Raw genomic sequence first — 19,909 nt, 5'->3', positions numbered from 1 at the left:
AGGCTGCTCCCTCCCTTACTCGTTCTTGGGCAAAATTTTGGCTGCAATGAGTTTTTGTTTTGTTCTTGTTCCCCCTACCCCTCACTAGGTCAGTGACACTTTAGATTAAATCAGCTCTTTCTGGAAACATTGGTATTATTAATAAAGTGCAGGGCTATTCTCCTGTAATTAATATTAAACATGTTATCTTATGGTTCCCTCCACCTTTTCCTTTCTTCTTTTATTTCCCTTGCATTAGGCAAAGAGGAAGATGGAAAGGGGCTGAAAAATAGAGCAGGAAAGTTTTTTTCCCCATAAAGCCTTCCTTTTCACAAGGCAGCTCATTCTTCTGAGATGCAGGAACATCTTGGTTTCACAATCCTGAAGTCTTTTTTATCCTCACCTTCTGAAGGCCTTGTGGCCTTCCCTCCGCATCTCCTGGTAGAATCAGAGTTGTGCTGCATTTAGCAGTATAGTTTTGTTTGGCACTAATATACGGCTCGAAACCACAAAGCAGTTTTCTGCTTCTGCTTCTCACCACAGTCTCATTCTTTCCCCTTCAGGCTCTTTTCGTTTGTACACACCACACACAACCGACCCCCCATAACTAGAGAGGAAAAGGACGGGAGGTGACACTTCAGGCTTCTTTTGATGTTCATCCCAAACATAGCACGAAAACATTCAAATCTCTCTTCCCACTGCCCACCGGCTGACTGGAGAAGATTCACCAAGCAGACTGCGTTTGAAAAAGATACCGGCAGAGCAGTCAGTCCGTCTGGAGTCCGAAGGTGCAGAGGAATGAACCAGAAGAAAAGGTCAAGGCATGGCTTCACAATTTTGGAGAGGAAACTGGAAGTAACACTTAAAGAAAGATAATTGTTTGAGGCGGGGGGGGACAGTAAGTTCCCTGGAAAAACTACTGGGGGGTTTTTTGAGAGACTCCAAAAGATAGTGTGCTGCAGAACTGGGTTCTGCAAGTCTGAAATCTCCTAAAGATCAGAGACGTCTGAATTCCTGACTGCTTCAATAGGTTACAGAAACAGAAAACAACTGCACGATTCTGATCCAGAGCTACGTTTTGCCTGAAGACTAAAGGTGCTGTGATAGGAGTTTGGTTTATTCTCAACTATATTAAATAGCGCACCTGAACCTTCTATCTCCAAAACTAAGATTGAGCTTTTGTTGAGGTCTTGCAAGATGTTACAGGTTTATTTTTTCAATCTGGCACTTAGACGTGCCAAAATAATGTACTTCGTAGGCAGTTTTAAGAATGCTTTCACCCTGATCAGGAGTGTAAAACGTTGAAAACCTTCTGAGGAAGCTGATTTTGAGTGGGCCTCCTTGCCTAGTTAGCAAACAGGCTGAGAAAGTTCAGATCAGCTTGGTTTCTTGGAAAACAAACGCCGAAGCTGAGGATTCGCTAGTTATCACATATGCAGCTTAACATCCTGAGAGGACAAACACCTTTCAAGAGACAGACTGGGCAGATGTAATCGAGCCTATAGAGCTGCAGCTCCCCAAAGTTCTCCAGTGTTTTGTTGCCATCACGTATTCTCCACCCTAAGCAGGAACAGAGCTGGATATCTCTGAAACAAACAACCTTACAAAAGGGGAAAATTCATGAAAAAAGACCATCTCCCCATGGCACTGAGCTCAGAGGCTCGGCACTAAACATCCGCTGGAAATCAGTCTGGAAAAACAATAAGCTCCTTTCGAAGGCGTTACTCCGTGAGGGAGTTAACCAGCAATCCAGAAACCAGACTGTCATTAGGCAGCGCTAGGAACAGCTGCACGGAAAGGAATGCTCTTCAGAGGCTGCCCGACCTCCACTCAGACAGGAGCTTGCTTTAATAAGGACAGCACTTGCATGACGTCTTAGAACAGCCCACGGGGCTGAACAGAGAGAAATTTATACTCATAAAAGCTGGGGATGGACTGGGATTGAATTCTCCTTTCGTACGCATCCATGTAAAATTGGAATAACTAATTTGCGTGAATCCAGCAAAGTTCCTTGGGTTTTGCGCTAGCTTAATAGCATAGAAAATAATTGTAGGCTTTCCCCTGGCAGAACATTATCTTTTTATGCTTATTATTCAGCGTGCATTGCAGCACTTAAATGTTGCAACTGCATTAGGACTCCATTGTGCTGGGTTTTGAGAGATGTGGGACACAACCCCTGTTCCACAGATTCGCCATCTCAACCGACGAGCCCAACAGGAGGACTGAGCAGGCAGTATTACTAGCTCCATTTCACAGAAAGTAAAACTGAAGCACAGAGGAACTGAAGCAAAGGTTTATCCCTCCTAATTTCAGGTATTAAAGGCGATGTGTGAACTAGTGGACTACTATCCTGAATGTCAACATGCCCTGTTGCTTCTTTTCTATACACGGAGACTGGTGTGACCAGACTTCTAATTTAGGGACTGCAGGTATCTAAAGGTAGGTAGGATCAATCAGGAATTTGCTCCTGAACAAACGGACAGCAGCAAATGGTAAAGGTGGCAATTGTATCCAGGTCTTCAGGCTCATGCTATGAGAGCAAGACTACAATTCCTCTGATACTCTCTTTGAACATCCCAAGTAATGGGATCCCTAACACTTGAGACAATCCCTGAAGGTGCCGTCTGGAGCTAAAGCAACTGAAGAATTCAACTCCTGCCAACCTTTTCAAATCCAGCTTGGTTCTTTGATTCAAAAAACATACAACTCCTTCTTTGTCTCTTTCTGTCAATTCTGAAGTCTTATCAATGAGACAATTCAAAAATAAGTGTCTCACTTGAGTATTTATCTTGTGGGAATTTAAAAACATTTCCGGTTACAAAGCGTCTGATTTGCCCAGCCAAAGTCAGCAGGTTTGGCCAAAGCAACACTGGCTTCACAAAACTGCCTTACGATTTCCCATAAAAGTATGTAATTCTGCATGCAAACCTTAGTTATAAAGCTATTATGGGTCTGCAATAATCTTGAAATGCTCTGTGAAACAGCAGCTCTTTGCTGATGAAATGGGATGAAATTTGCAAATTATTTTGGATGGGAAATTATTTTATTGTGAAGTCGCAAGGGACAAAAACTGTTCAAATCCAACAATTCAGTTATTTGTTGTGAATCATTTCTTTGGCTTGACTTCTCAAACAAAATAAAGGTGGGGCTTACAGAGGCACCCATCTGTGATCTAATTCTTGTCCCACTGTAATCTGTAAAACTCTAACTGATTTTAGCAGCGGCAGGGAGGGACCAGTGCTGAACAGCTTTGAAGAAACACCCTAAATAAATGCGGTCTCACTGCTTTATTGTAATGGCCAGATGGAGACATCTTCAGCTGCCTTTACATCACAATTTGATGTCCCAGTAGAGAAAATACTCTTTTTTTCTTTCTCCCCCTGCCCTCCCGCCTTGCTTTATGGCACCTTCTCCTGATTGTTCAGTCCTCAAATAATTGTACTCCTATAAAAACTGTTTCACTTGAAAAAATATTGGAGCAGGTGGGATTTAGGTCCAAGTTCTCTGGCCTCATCAAAACACAATTACCCTTAGTACACCTTTGGAAGAAAGGAAATGCTTGTACCTCCATTTTATAGATGAAGAGGAGACATTCAGAAGTTAAGGACATGCTCATAGTTGCTCAGAAACTCTTAAAAAGGTCTGGATTTAAGAATCTCAGCCTTAAGAGCGTGTGCTAACCATAAGGTGATCATTCCTGTTTGGGCTGCTGCAATATGCTTTTCCAGAAGTAGCTCAGAAGACTGCTCACAGCTTCTGTCTTTGGGTCTTAATACAGCAAAAAGGATTATTGGATCCATCATATACTCTAGGGTGGGACAGAGAGTAGTAGTAAAGAGGTTCAGCAAAACTTGTTCTTTGAGTACTAGGTCACTTGCACAATGTCTGCTTCAACACACCTACTTTTGGGGAATTGCTCTTGCATTTTTCCTCTTTCCAACAAATCTGGACCTCCAGGAACATTGAAAATCTCCAACTCTGGCCAGTTATGGGTCCTATTCTGAAACAGTCTTTACCAGAAGCCTCGGGGGAAAGTGCCCAGCCCTCTAACTGCCAAGTTATAGGATAATTTGCCCGTGACCCATCAGTTAATGTTTGGTTTAATCTCCAAAGCAAATTTATGTATTTTTATCTTACAGCCACAGATGTTTTTATTATCTGTAAGACTATCTAATCTTCTTAAGAGTCCTGCTCAGTTCTTCACCTCCCTGATAGCACCACTAAATCCATCTAAGTTAAAATTAACTTTCCAACCCACTTTTTATTCCTCTCTTCCTTTTTGCTCGCTCTGCTTGCCTTTCTCTGTTCTTTTCCCATCATCCTTGCTGCTATTTATCCTGCAAGAAGACCCCTAGAAGTTCAATGCCCATGGTAGCTTATCCTAACAGCATGTCATGCTACGGCTGGGATGAGTCAGGGGAATACTTACTTTCCCTGAGGTAACTGAGGTGAGACAACAGAACTTCTGTGTTGTAGAGAGAGGTGGTTCGGAGAAAGTCATCCTTGTTCATTTTGCAGAGCTCCTTGCCATCCATATTCTGGAAGATGGTGGTGTCAATCTCCATTAATCCATACTCCTTTATAGCCCATTCTAGCCACTGGCGCACATGATCCTGGGTCCATAGGGTGGGATCTGGCAGGAAAGCAAAAAGGATGGTAACACTATACACAAGTCTCAAGCCTCTAGCACTCACTGTAGCCCAGTCAAAGCATTAACCATTGTTTCCACAACCAAATGTATGTAATTTACTGATTCCAATGCATTTTGCCAAGCTGAACAAGTACTGTGCTATAACAAGACTCAAGCCACATAAACTGATCCCACTGAGCCGCCGGCAGGGTAAGTTCTCTTGACTCTCTCCCACCTGCCTGGACCTTATACCTATACTTGGGAACAATATTAGCGACATTTGACTGTGACTTTTCTCCCTCTGGCAAAAAGCTTCCAAAAGCAAATCTACCCCTTTGTCACAGCTTCGGTTCTGCAATGCTACATAATGACATCAGTGCTGTACAACTCACACCATCTTTCGCAAGTGCATTACAAAGTCCCAACAGATGGCATTTTAAAGTCTGAGGATGGTGATGTTTATGGTCAGCAAGGGGACCCTGAAAAAAAGTATTATTGCTTAAACAGAAGAGCTTGCCATGTATCTCTGAGTCACATTTGTTCACCCCGCTGACAAGAACACAATTCTACCTCCGCTAGCCCTGTAAAACCAGCACAGCTATTGGAGGGCAATGTGGATTTTATACTGTCTCATGCATCATTATCAACTGTCAGCAAAGCTCCAGCTGTGGAATCTTTATTACTGGTGATGACGTAAGAGAGAGATTGAACCCGGCTGGAGTTTCAGACCCCATGGTGATGGTTTGCTGCATCAGTAGTTAAAAAAAGAAATCATCCTTTGAGTTTCGAAAAGAGCATTAGCTCAGAAAGTCCCAGCAAGAATTTCTGCCACGATACCATTTTTACAGCGTCATTTTCAGAGCATATCTGCATTTTCAGATGTTTCCTGTGCTGCTTCTCCCCATGTATCCCATTTCAAAATTTAAGCTGCAAATTCATGTTCCATTGCAGCTGGAGAGGACTGCAAAGTCAAGCTAAAACTTTGGAGACGTTTGACGTGTCCATCACAGCTGGTGCATTCCTCTAAGATAAACCTCAAACACCTCAAGTCCCGAGGCAGTTGAGAAAGTGGATCAGAAACATGTTGCCATCACACAGCTGGTAGGTTTTGCTTTGGAGAGGGACAAGAAATGCCTCTGCCACACAATTTTATAGTGTATAAAATAACGTCTTGGCCCAGGACTGTAAACCGTGTGTCCTTGGGCTGCAGGGATCCCTTGACACGAAAGGTCAGGTGGTGGCTATACCTGGTGCATTCGTGGGCACCCAAGTTCCAGAATAACAGCATGAAATGGAGAAGTAAGCCCAAAGGATATTGAAATTATAACCGTGACATCTCCTCACTGAATTTCTAGTAATCTTGGGTTGCTTAAAGCTGAATTCTAAACATGGAACTTACAACCCCATACCTTTGCAAGTCTGCTTTGGGAAAGAAAGATGGATTTCCTTTATGTTTCCTGTATGTATAAGCACTGGCAAAAGACTGCAAATTTTACAATGCAAGTATTCAAGGGAGGATTCTTTTTTATTTAATTGAAAGACTTATTTGTCTTGAGTTTTGAAAAGAACCCCGACATTTAGAGGGCATAGTGAATTTGTGGTCTCCCTTTAAACAAACACTTTTGAATTTCAGATAGTCGTTCAGCCTATTTATCATTGCAAAAGACATTGAATTGTCTCTGAAAAACTGTCTTCTTGAAACATGGCTTAGAGTTCACTATTATTACTATTGCAAGCCTAATGTGACATTATTCTTGCCTATCTTCACCCTAATGCGCTATAAATCTTTACTCTGGATTATATTAAAATTTCCAAATGCCTTTCTTGGATTAACTGGGCCTCATATCCTGCAGCCAGAGATCTGGGATGATGTTCATTATTGTCTTCCAAGGTCTGGTAAATCACTGTTATTTCACAAGTATCTCAAGGTTTTGATTTGTGGATGCTCATGGTGGGGAAAAAGTCCTTTTTTTCACTTTCCTTCAAAGAGGAGTTTTTAAGCTTTCTCTTCCACTGAAGGTGCTAAAAGTCATTGCCCCTATTTCAACAACAATGCTAAACTTTAGCCCACCCTTGGTCTTTTTAAATATGCATAAATGGCATGGTAAAGAGCCGGATAAATTTTCCCTCTTGACTACCTTTAGCATCCCTTATAGCTAGTTGGTATCAGCTAAAACCTTTCCTAGGCAATGTTGAGGCTGAAAACGTATCTGATCCTGTCACCAATTAAGTTAGCCAGTCTCTCTAAGCAGATCCTAACAAGGGCTTAAACAGTACTTTGAGATTTGCTGTCAATCTTTTATTGGCTTCCCTTCACTACATTCAGTTCAAGCTTTTCCTTTTCATCCTAAATGGCAAACAAATGCTCGGGAATTGTCATCTGTTCGTGGTCAAGCCACGATCAGAAAACAGAGCTAAATTCCACGAGTACATTTCTTTCTGCCAACAGTTCATCTGCTTGAATCAGCTACAACCCTCGGTGAAACCCTCACAGCACTGGGTGAAAAGCCGGACCCCTTGAAATCAGGGGAAGTTTCGATACGTAAATCGGGCCAGGACTTGGCTCATGATTATCTCCCTTGCTGGAAAGTTCCTGGGCTAGCCTGTTTATATCTACGGTGTTTATAAACTTTGCAGGAAAAAGACTCCCTTGCGTTCCAGGTTCAGACTTCACCAGTTGCCTGCCACAGCAGCTCTCATCCTTGACTATCCAAATGCATCTAATGCATCCTGCCAATTTCAGACAGCAGATGTGGATATCAAATACAAACAGAGAACTGGACAGGAATGTTTCTGTGTAACAATTTTTGGAAGGATAATGTAGTTCCTGCAAAATATATTTTTTCTGGTTTTCTACTTCTAACAAAAAAATGAAAACAAAATAGCTCATTTTGAATCAATATGACATGAAAGTGCATCTGGGCTCTGTAGAGCATCACAAGAGTTATAATTTGGGTCCACTTCATGCTTATCCTTGCCTATGAACTGCGCTCTTTGATCACACCATGCATGTCCCAGGAAGAACTGCAGATTCTCTTCTAACACATTACAAGGGATGGATTTGGTTCAACACACCAAAACAACACTTCATTCCAGAAAAAAAAAAAAAAAAAAAAAAAAAAAAAAAAGCAGCACTAATAATCCACTTCTTATTCTGATTCAGGGTAGAGCATATTCTGGGACACGGGAAATTTCCAGTACCCAGAAACTCTGATATTTTCCTTACTTTTTACATGGTTTGTAAGAAAGAGAATTCCTCAGAGAGTAGATAGACAAGCCTCATCTGTTCAGCCGAGTATTTAAGACAGTGCAAGGAAATACGACACAGAGAGTTTGGTGGTGGTGGTACCTGCTGGGACAATGACTCTCCTCTCGTTGGTGGTCATGTTGGGAGGAGGCCCGTTCTTCTCATCCATGTAGGTGCTGTAACTCATTGGGTTGGACTCTGTCCCTGCTCCGACGAGTTTGCTGCATTTGTTCACGCTACAGTCTACAGGGGACTCCCTGAAATGCGAAAGGAAACAGATGACTTGTCATTATTATGCACCTTTCATCCCTGCTGTAGCAGAAGGAGGTTTGGGTTACAGAAATGGCAAGTATCCCAAAGGTGAAAAGTTAAGGGGAATTTCTTTACATGAGGGAGAGGCCATTCCTGGCCTGTCACATGAATGTCATAAGGTGATCTATGAATCACAAGCCTCATGGAGGGGATCTCTGATAATGAAACCAGTTGGAGGAAAGAGAGTTGGAGGTGCAATGAAGAGTGAGTGACTTTCAAAGGCAATGGTAGCTGTAAGGTTGCACTCAATACCTCTGAAATATCAAAAACTCGTGAACCAGATTAAAAGCAAGAGCCTATCACATTGGTCTGTCTATCGGTTACCTCCCCTGCCCTGTTCCCCCCATCCTTTATTGCTCAGTTGCATTTTAGCAGTCCTTCAGACCCAGCTTGATGCTCCTAGGAGCCTTTGTTGGACTGTTTCACTCTCACAGTGCGTTAAAAACTCTGCACACTGCCATTCTGCTGTAGTGGAGTCTGTATCTATATCTATCAATTGACAGAAAGGCTGTAATTCTCAACTCATGACCTAAGGCATTTCTGCAGAGAAAATGAGAAATACAGACACACTCCCCTCCATTTCATTAACAAAGAACACAAAATAACCATGCCAAAATGACAGGATAGTCACAGGAGAATACCACAATATTAGCACGGTATCTAAAGAGTCTTATTTATACAGGGGCTGAATGTAACTGATCTTCTCTGTTCTTAACAGTGAAACAGTCCCAGGCTTGTCTACTACTTGGATAGGAAATCTAGAAATCTTAGGTGCCTTAGGGCGCGAGTCAAGAACTTCAGACCACAGAAACTGTGTGCGAAAAAGGCTTTGGCCCCAGTTTTCCTTCTGAGGTGATGGAGTGATGAGGAGGGAACATTTAGCAACTCAGGTGGCACTGTGCTAAGACCTGGACTACATGCAGACCCTTGGCAAGCAATAGGCTTTCTCTGTCCTGCTCTGGGAGAATTATGAGCTTCCAAACCACAGATAGGGAGCACAGATTTTGTTTTTCTCCAGCTGCAGTAGTAACTCAGGCTTTTGGCTCTAGAGGTCACTTAAAATACCAGTCCCCAGCCCGCCACAGGCACACAGCACGTCCCAGCCCTGAAGAATGCACCAGGGAAGGGCAGCGTTATTGCCCTCACCTTTCCAAAAGTGCCGCCTCTAGGCAAAGCGAGCACCGCGCTCGTACCCGGTGCAGTTTAGTCCACTGCTTTAATCGCACAGCCGTTCTTCTTCTCTGCCAGAAGCAAAGTGGCTTGGGAGGAAACCATTCGCTGAAGGGTAAGAACTATGACAGTGCACCAAATCCCACCCTCTGAGTTCAGCTGGCAAGACTTCCAAGTTTGGACACTAAACAAATTTGTTTCTTAATCTGAATGGGGGGGGAGGGAGAAATTACTGAAATTCAGTTATCATGGCGGGGAGATAAATGCTCCACCGAGATATTCTAAGGCAGATGGTAATTTTTTCCTCATGTCTTGCTGAGGGAATGTTGCTTGAAAATGGAAATAAGATGTATAACTTACACATGTTCGAATTTAAGGTTTTACTATTTCGCCTACTGTTTTTCCAGGCAGGGAACCAAAATCCGCCTTCAGAGAGGCAAACTGCTGAAGGTTTAATGTCCCCGTGGCAGTCAGAGGAGAGTCTGAGCAACTGCAGGGACACCAGGGTTTTCACAGGGAATGTGATCATTTCTAACTTTCTGTTGAAATACTCTGTGTCAGGTGTTAAATGCTGCCTGTACTGGCAGAGAAAAAGCCCTGAAGCAGCACAAAGGATCTTATTCTTTCCTGAGGTACAGGCTGTCCTGAGGAGACTCGGTGAAATGGTGAGAGCATCCATGCTTCAAGGTGTCAATGTCTGTTCAGCTCAGTGCTGGCCGTCCCCAGGAGGTGACTGGTCTCCTCTCCTGCCCTGCCTGGAGACCAGCTGCTGACTTTAAATGGTGCGAGCAGCCCAGCTGGTGGGACAGACCCAAAACCACCCCCCCCACCCCGTGCAGTGTGGATGTATGGATTCCCACCTGCCTTTGGGGTGAAGTTCTCCCTTCTCCAGAGTCAACAGTAAAATTTTCTTCAAGTTCCCTGCAGTCAGCACCTCCCAGGTGCTAGCAGTGCTGGCACAACTACCTGCCACCTACAGTCCTTCCAAGGGGTTCGCTCTCACCCCCCTGCTCTGTAGTTAAATTTCCCTGGAAAATAACCCCCGCAGTTGAGAGACACACTGTTTATGATACAATAGTTACGTATATAATACTCATACAGAACTACAGGATATATCCAGACTCTCAGATAATAACATCTTCTAAAAAGCTTATCTGCCTAGGAGTATGCATGCTTTCTACTGGCCTGAAATGACACACACGAAAAAACCACAAGGTCCTTGCCTGTCTCTACTCTATCTGCTAAGTATCGTGCGCATTCACATGACTGATACAGCAAAGTAACAAAAATAACACCAACACTGTAAGATATTTCCTTGGCAGTTCTGTGATGATTTTTCACTTTGCAGACTCTTGGCTCGGCAGCTAGAGCCCTGCCTTGCTCTGTACGTCTGAGCAGCCAAAACCAGACAACCAAGTATCAGAGACAGATCTGAAAAGAAGTTTAAGGGACTGAGGTGCCATTACCAACCACTGATTTACTACTGTGGGAAGAGAAGCCACTCTGTTAATCCCGCAGGATGTTAAATGTGCTCCATGTACCTGACAGGGGTGTGTCCAGGTGGCTGTATAGATGCCTCCCGTCCTTCTGAAGAAATTTTCAGGATGGTTGGATCCAGAGCTAACCCCAGTGGAAATCTGACAGCAGAAGGACAGACATAACTGGGAATAGCATCACCAAAACTTAACTGGGCAGGAGACTGAACTTCCCTTAAGAAAAATACCATGAAATCTTTAATGACAGCTAGCAGGAAGATCCTTACTTGTGTGTCCTCTGCAATCCAGCATGTCCTACCAGATGCAAACAGAGCCTTTTATTGGGAAATGAGACAGCACTACCAGGCCAAGTCATCTTTGCAGCTCCTGGACATCCGTTACTGTACTGCCCCAGCCTAAGATGAGGGATTTAACACTACCCCAGCAGAAGGTAGGTCTAGCTGTGGGCAACACAAAGAAGAATTCAGTGTGGGGAACAACTACAGTATCAAATGAGAACAGGGAGCTGTGAGCCATGAATAGTGTATTCATTGAATATAGCTCCTTTCTTAGTTCATGCATTACCCACAAGCAGACTTAGATTTATATAAATATTTCCTCATTATTTGAAAGGGTTTGTGTGAGGGGATTTCAGATGCCAGATTAATCCTTGACTTTTCACAGAGACTTCAGACTTTCAAGTGACTATACATGCTGGACTTGCTCAGGTTCTGGACAGAAAACATTGTAGATTGACTAAGGTAAATAGATATAGGCTGCTTTCACAAGATCTCTTAAGTATATTCACTGTGGCAGTGACAGAGTCCAAGGAATATGAAGCAGTACTCATTCCCACTGTCCATCCAAAGACTCTTCGTTCCAGCAGCTCCAGTAACAGTCTCTCAGGATGCCAAGCGCTTGGTGTTTTGGGAAAGTTTATGCTAGACTGGCCAAAATGGACAAGCAGCTAACCTGGCCCTGACTAATAAATCCTCTGTACAGCTTCAGCCTGTGTTCCAGATACCTGAAAATAAAGCAATTACTGTCCCAGGGCCTCTGTCTAGGAATCACCTTTGGCTTTCATTCGAAAGAGCAAAATAAGGGATTTCAGTGATTTCTGAACCTGACTCAGCTGTGGTCAGCGGGCTATTTCCTCCTTCTTCCTATCCCTTTCTTCCTATCCTTTCATTCCTCCTCTTTTCCCATCATTTTTTCTTTTAAAATTTGCCACTTTTTGGTGTAAGTCCCCATTTGGTCATCTCAGCTTTAACCTTTACGCTTGAAATTAGATTTTAATGGTGGTGGTGTTGTTGTTGTTCAGTGAAGGAAGTAAGAACAGACATACTTGTGGTTCCCTCTTTCTTACGGGCAGGGATCAGAGCTATCAGGGCAGAATCACAGCTCCGTGAAACTTGCACCTTAGCTGCACTTCAACCCTGCCTCTCACGCTGCTCTCAGGAATGCCTCAGGAGGGGGTTCACACTGAAGCAGACTGTAAGTCTGCAGAAAGAAGGGACAGCTGTAAAAAGGACGGAAAAAGACATACAGGTTACACAAGTCTAACTGCATGAGGAAAGCACAGAGGCTCAGCAGGGTCTAAAAGAATGGTGTTTATCACCTACAGGTAAATGCAAACAGTCGGTAATTGCGGTCTGCTGCTCTGGCTGGGGACTGGAACAACGCAGCGAATCCCACTAGAGGGCTCACACGCTACTTAAAGGGGATTTTTATTCTTATAGACACTATAGATGGTCCCTTTGTTTTGTTTTGAGAAAATTACTGTGGCATAAAGACGTTCTGAGATCCCTGAACCTTAGCATTATTTTAGTATTCTGAAGCAAGAGAATGCCTCTAAAGCAGTTTCAAAGCACTGACTTCATTATTTTAGCTAGACAAAATTCGTAACATCAGTTGGAACCGCACAGTGACGTTTCCCTGCATCCATGCACACATCCAGCACATTAGAATATACTTTCACATTTGAAGATCATACACATTTTGTAATGTCTTTTTAAAAATCACTCTCTGAGTTTAGCTACAAATACAGATCTGTAGTAGCCCAGTAAATACAGTCAAAATTTGGAACGTCTGTTGTTTGGTTCACTCTGCATTTGGAATTTATGTAAAATATAAGGAAAAATATATTATTAAAATGGACTGGGTTAAACTTTACCCAGTGTTTTCTAAATAATCCTCCTCCTTTAGTCATTGTAATTTAAAATGTGAAAGAATATTATTATTTTTTAAATATAAATTATTGTATTTATATCACAAAAGCATCTAAAGGTCCCAACAGAAATCCAAGCCTAGTGTGTTTGGAACTGTACAAGCACATTGTAGGAGACAGATCTTTCCCTGAAGACGACACAAACCCAGCAAAGAACAAAGATTGCAAGCTACGCTGCCAGTCCCCGCATGGATGCAAAGAGAGGTGAACTGTACACAGAACATTGTGCAGTAAACCCATGGAAAAGCCGGACTTTTATTTTTGTGTGCGACAGGTCAGCGCTGCAAACACAAGACCATTTCCCTTTCCCAATGCCTAAGAGGGTGTAAAAGCATGAGGATTTTAATTTTTCTACGTTGGATTTTAACTGCCTTGTGTTTGGACATTAATCCCTGTGAAATACCAGTGCAGCACTGGGGTTTGTTCCAAGCAAGCAGCTCAGCTGTGAAGGCAAGGACAGATTTTGAGGCCATACACTGCATCTAAGCCTGATAATACTGTAAACTTTCACAAAATTTCTAGTTCTGAATCTTGCAATAATACAGAAACCCCATCTTCTCCCCTAAAACACAGATCCCTGCCGCTGCCTGAATATCCCCTATACACACTTAGTATGCAGCTATCTGAGAAAGTCTTTCTAGTTTGGGGGTAAACCAGGAAAACCCTAAACAGGGTAGAAAGCTGGTCAGCGTCTCCACATTGTTTAGCACTTGGAGGGACAGCTCTGCAAAAGAGGCTCAGAGAGGTTCTTCAAAGCCCCCTTCTCCCACCCTGCTGAGGACCAAACCAACTCATCACACTATAGCTCACAGCAGTCAGACCTGCTTCTGATTGCTAAGAAAAAGAAGAAAAGCTGGACACTGTCCCTTACCGTCATCCAGCTCCCTCCACTGTCAGGTTTCCTACAGCTTTATCACTCCCTAGAGTACATAAACCCTTCTCTCGACAAGCAGAAAACACTAGCGCTTCAAGTACAGGTGAAACACAGAATAAAGGCTGCTCCCTCTAATGAGGCAGCTGGAACCCGGTAAGAGAGTGTGCTTGAAAAACAAGAGAGAGAAGGAGAGGCAGAGAGAGAGGGAGGAGGAATAGGTTTTGTTATTCAGCCCGCAGTTCAAGTTAACTCGCATTGAGATGGGCGTTTGCCTCTCAGGCGGTGTGTCAGTTTTGCCAGGCAGCCGATGGGCAGAGGAACAAGCAACTGGAGTGGCCCAGCCCCTAACAATGAACTGTGATGGACATGTGGGGAAAGGGCAGATTTTTAGCCATAAATAGGAGGAGAGGGTGGATAAGTCAGATGAATGTTCTCATTTCTTGGGTGGATTGGAGCTCTTGTGCTAACAAGTTATCAAAAGGAAAGGCTGGAAGCTATTTCACTGCTTAGTTCTGACATTCAAAACACTCTTTTCTTTTTTTCTAACAGGTTGGGAAGTTGTTACCCCTCTTTTAGAGAGATTGAAGACGCTTAGTTTCTGCCTAAGAATCTTGTAGTCTTGAGCAAGCCCATAAAGAAGGATTTCCTTCTTGCCCAGAATAAACACACTTCTGGAGGGCCCTTCTCCATGGGTGTCAGAGCACTTACAGTTGGTAATGAATCAGTTTGTTGAAGCAGTATTATTTCCCTTTTTTTCTGAGCAGATGGAGGAAATTGTAACGCAAAGATCACAACAGAATGACAGCTCAATACAGTTCATTCCCAAGCACATGCAATACACATAAAACAAGAACATGACATAGACTTTTGGACATACAAGTACACACACTTGCAGAATCTATACAGAACATGTGCTTACAGGATCACTACAGCACAAATATGTGCTGCGTGTGGTAGCTCAGTGAATGTGACAGGACTACTTGTTCCCTTGGCCCTCCAAAATTTGCTAGAGTGAGACAGACAAGTAGCATAAAGGGAGGAAACACTTGCTGTGTGTTGGTCTGATACTACGGGCGTGAGCAACTGATAAAGTGCTACAAAGGGCTTCCTCACATGACCGTGGGAGCATGTTGCCTGTGCCATATGTGAAGCTGGTTCTGCCACCTCAGTTCTCGTGACTGGTTCACCTCTCCGGCAGATGGAGAGGTCAGACCTGCACAGCCCCATGCAGAAGCCTCGCTCATTCGGTCAGGATCCCATTCTGCACTGGCCTCTTGAAGATTTTAGGGACAGCTTAAGAAGACTAGCCTCAGTAGCCAAAGATAGTCCTCGTGACTATCAAAAAAACCCAACCTGCTGGTACTTTCAGGATCCATCCTTTTGTCTGTGTTATCCAGGGATGGTGTTTTTCAGGAAACAACTATTTTTCCCATGTTTCATCCTCAATTCTGAGACTGCAATCACTAACGCAAGAATCCACGTAGTTCTTATGAGGTCCAGAAATGATACCAAGGTGCAACCAGGGCAAGATCAAATTCAGTCTACAAATTATCACCATCAAAGGCCAACTGACGCAAAGACCTTTATCTTATAGTAAAATCAGCATCTACTGTATACTTACGAGGAAAAAAAACATGCTGCTGTTTGAAGTCTTTAACACCATCATCTCACTATAAAAGTCTGAAAGTGCGAGGCTGCTTTCTGTTTCAAACTCTACACTTTGCTAGGTTCTCAGAAACCAGGAAAACAGGCTGTTACAGAAGCCCTAAACTAACCCTAAAGGAGAAATACCCTTGGTTGTTTAACTGTCCTGTATTAACATCGTACAAATGTTAGAGATGTTTGTGACTTTGAAATTAAAATAAAATGTAAAATTACTATGAACTCTGAAACCTAACGCTAAAAAATAAGTTTTTCTTTATTTAATATATTGAAAACTGTAAAAAATTGAAATTTCGACACCTAAAGATTTTGTCCAAGAAGGTGAAATTTTTTCCAAGGCTTTGGACTTGTAGAAATGTTTTTAAAAGAGATAATCTGAGCTGCAATAATAAAATGTCTTCAAGACTTTCAATTTTTCATTGAAGAGGGAAATGATCAGTCTCCCCCAACTCTAACTGGAAATGATGGGGGCAGGCCTCCTACCTCTTTGGCTAAAAGCTGTAGAGAATCCATCATAACCAGTGTCCCTTTGATGGTTAACATCACTGCTCAAATCTACTCCTGAACTCTCTTTTTCACCAGTGGTCACATATATTCACACAGAAGATGCGGGTATGTGCATTTTGTTTTGTTACACCTCATATATTGCCTCAGTCTCCTCTGTTTCCCTTCTCCATCAAATAGCTCTCCAGTTTCATATGGTTGCTTCTGCCCTGGTGGAGCACGAATCCAGTTACAGATGCAACAAGAAGCACTCTCCAGTGAAGCCCACGCAGATCATCAGTGCAGCTTTCACTAGCTTCACTCTGGAGCACTGGTATAAACACCGACCATTGCTGCATGACTGACTCCATCTTCAGGAGCCCCTTGAACCATGGCACATTTGTGGGATGCTGAACTAAGTGATGAAATGTGCAATCTACAACAGCGTTTGCAGCATGAACTCTGTCCTGGCAGTCTCATGTCCCAGTCTGTACAGCGTTCATGGAGACTGGTAGAGATGCATGCTGCAGAACTGCAAGAGCAAGATCCTCAGACCATTAACAAATGTGACAAAGGAACTCCAGGGGGAGCGGGATATGGTCCTACACAAAGAGTTGACTTTGTTGATATGCAGGAACAAGAGCACAAATGGATGATTCATGCTTTGCTTTTAAGGTTCAGTAGATGTGGAAAGGGTCTTTCCTTACCTTGATCCATTCATGTGGTCATATTCCCTTTTTACATTGACCCGGACGGGCTGATTAATCCACTCCTGCTGAGGAGGCAAAGGGTTGATTTTGTGCGGCTGGCCATAGTCAGGGTTCCCTGAGGCTGTCATATCTGCCTTGGGGAGGTGAGTGGCAGTGCCGTACGTGGAGTCAAAGAGGGACTGGTCGTCGCTCACCACCGACAGAGCCTCCTGAGGAGAAAAAAAAAACAATTGCTCAGAGTCATGACTAAACTAGTAACTCCACTCTTATTCTCTCTTTGAGCTGGTGAGCACCTGCAAGGGCCCCACAGCTGCCCAGCACTGTCTGAAATTGCCATCTGCCAGGATTGCAGGTTGAATCAGATTCTCTGGGGTCCAGCAACCCGTATGCAAAACCAGTGGGTTGCTTTGCTAGCTGCTGTGTTGCTCTGGGTGGGGCAAGAGTTAAGGTTAACTTGACTTCTGCAAACAGTAAAGGCGGCTGCTGGGTGCTATACCATTCCCACCGCTTGCTCTAAGCAGCTTCATCTGTGATTTCATAGTTACCTGCCCACCTGCCTGCACTTGCTGGTCCAAAACCAACCAAAGAGATATATAGTATGTAGCATTTCTGCAGTGTCATTTGGAGGTCTATACATCTTCTTTCAAAGGGTTTTGTGTGGTGTTTATATTTTGAGGTTACGAGTGAAGGAGAAGCCGTCAGTACAGGTCAGAGTTATGGGTGTTAGTGGTAGGATAAAAAATGCATTACTTTACACTTTTTGTTTATTTTGTGGGAAGTGTAGGACTCATGAGTTACCAAACTGTGCATTTCTAGAAATGCTTAAAAACAGGAAATTGTTATCCTTTTTTTTTTTTTGCCCCTGCTGAAACTCCAAATGTTGACAAAAAGTTTTGACTATCAATTTGCCTGCATTGATGCGCTTGGGTCTTCTAAATGAAGCATGCCAGGCTCATAAAGGCTTTGGCACAGTCCTGCCTTATTCAAAGTGCATCTGACAGGGTCTGCATGTTCTTTATGGAGCTAAGCTAACCGCACATAACACAGCTGCCATTATGGCTGGCAAGCCAGAAACTGAACGAGGAACCTCCCAAACGAAAAGCACACACTACCTTAATGTGAGTTAATGGAGCAGACCTCCAAAACAAAGACGGCAACAGACCCACCCACTCTGTGGACCGAGCATTCGAAAGACCCATAACATCGATGTGTATGCAGCAGTGAACATACAGACACTGTCTTTGCTTTGAAAGCTGGTGTGTTTCTACACCCTCGGTGCTCAAAATTCACAGGACGTAGTCCAAATCATAAGCTTCTAAAAATAATAAATTATTGCTCGCTCTCTCTCCCTCCCCCCAGTAGTCGTTTCTGAGGTTAGTTTTGCAAACTTTTTCCACAACCAGGGAGGGAAACAGAAATTCTGAAAACTTAGAAAAGTGCAGCTGCTGGAATCCTCCGATTACACGAGAATCCTAAGTGCAAACCAGATATTACCAGGCTCGTGATATCATCACAAAAAATGTCAATAGTTAGAGTCTACGCGGTAAACATGAGAATCCCTCTCAGCTTGAAATTAACCCACTTATAAAGAGTCAGGTCAGTGCTCCGCATTTAGAAATATCAGCACTTTTCTATCTCAGATCTCAGACCACGTAACAAAACCAAATAAGCCTGAGTAGCCTAGAGTTTAAGTGCGCCTGACTAAGCTTGAATTTAGGGGAACCCTCAAACATCTGCATAAGTCCTGCTGAAATTAGAGTATTTGCTATAAAAATTTTGTGAGCAACCTCTCACACTGATCAGCTGTGATGACTACAGCCTTTAAACAACAAAAATGAACGCTTTTACCCCACGCTGCCTAAAGTTGCATGTTGCAAGGAGCTCAGACTGCGTTTGTCCTTTCCAGCAGCTTTTTCTTGGTGGATGCACAACCTTTCAAAAATAACCCCTCCCTTTTTCTGCTTTAAGTAGAGTAAGCTAGAAGAATTTCCTTGTGGTGCAATCCTGTATGATCACAGCCTTGTGTCAGAAACTCCTTGAAGGGATGGAGACTATCTCCAGGCTATAAACTTTGCCTGTGTAGAAAGCTACAAGAACACAAGATCTTCTGATGACAGCTCTTAAAAGGGAGCAAGCCTCTCCATCAGAGGTAAGAATACAGTGACTTGCTGATTCTCTGATTACTGAAGTCAGGATGTCAGGCAGGGGTTCCTAAAAGACACATCTTCTGTAAGTCTCTATTTCCTCACCATACAAAAAATGTGAGGTTCCCTACATCATGGCATGAGGTGGCAGGTGAACGCCAAATACTGGGGTGCTGGACTGACTTACAACTGTCTAGACCCAGTCTCAGCTATGCGTTATTCTTACTGGTCAGGGGCAGGGAAACCACGAGTACCACTGCAAATTCATGAAATAAAATTTCTAAATGTTTGGTTTTGGAGATTTCTAGTCTAAAAACATACACGAAGTTGGTTCTTTTTTAGGGAAAAAATATCTGGGAAAATGCTTTTTCTGCCTAAAGCCATTTTTCTTCTTCTGAAATGTTCTGATGGAAAAAAAAAAAAAAAAAGGAAAGCAAGGATCTTTCTGGTTAGTTTCTTCCCCCCCCCCCCCAAAAAAAAAATTCCAACCACAAACCCACCCCAAAGAACAGCCCTGGACTAGGATCAACAATTAGGGTTGCATCCAAGTACAACTATCTTTACATACACAGGCAAGTACGCACTTCTCTCTGATACACAGAATATCTGATGGAGAAGCCTGCCTCCTCAGATAAGCATCTTCCTTGAAAGACAAAGTGGCTGCTGGGCCCTGCCTATAGCGGCAACTGGCGTTAATGGGGACAACGATAATCTCACAGGCAGGCAGCAGTTGCACCAAGAAAGCTGAGCATTTTGCTGCTCAAATGCATACAGACTGCAAACTCTACTGTCTTTAAAACTCTGTTGCACGCAGAAAAAGAAATTTAAATGTTTTGGCTGCCATCACGGCAGGCCCAGGCAGTTAGTGAACCAGGAATCGTTTGAGCTAACACCCTGAGTTAGTTACAGCCACAAAAGCTACAGACTGAAGGCTCCGGGGGGAACTGAAGACACACAGAGCAGATCAGGCCGAGATAGCGGCTTGTAACACCTGCT

At 43.3% G+C, this 19,909-nt stretch overlaps 1 protein-coding gene across 2 annotated transcripts in view; it reads right to left on the bottom strand.

The window, feature by feature from the left end:
* FLI1 (Fli-1 proto-oncogene, ETS transcription factor) overlaps positions 1-19,909 on the bottom strand; it is a 76,945-nt gene that overhangs the window by 21,487 nt on the left and 35,549 nt on the right. For both annotated transcript variants that reach the window (XM_082493795.1, XM_082493794.1), the window contains exons 2-4: positions 16,767-16,978; positions 7,959-8,113; positions 4,409-4,612 (exon numbers count right to left, since the gene is read on the bottom strand). In XM_082493795.1, coding sequence (XP_082349921.1) covers positions 4,409-4,612; positions 7,959-8,113; positions 16,767-16,897 — 490 coding nt within the window. In that variant the 5' untranslated portion in view covers positions 16,898-16,978. The remainder of the gene's footprint in view (positions 1-4,408; positions 4,613-7,958; positions 8,114-16,766; positions 16,979-19,909) is intronic.

This window comes from Vanellus vanellus, assembly GCF_965231255.1.
Source record: "Vanellus vanellus genome assembly, chromosome: 21".
NCBI classification, from domain to species: Eukaryota; Metazoa; Chordata; class Aves; order Charadriiformes; family Charadriidae; genus Vanellus; species Vanellus vanellus.
This window is presented reverse-complemented; position numbering and strand designations above follow the sequence as displayed.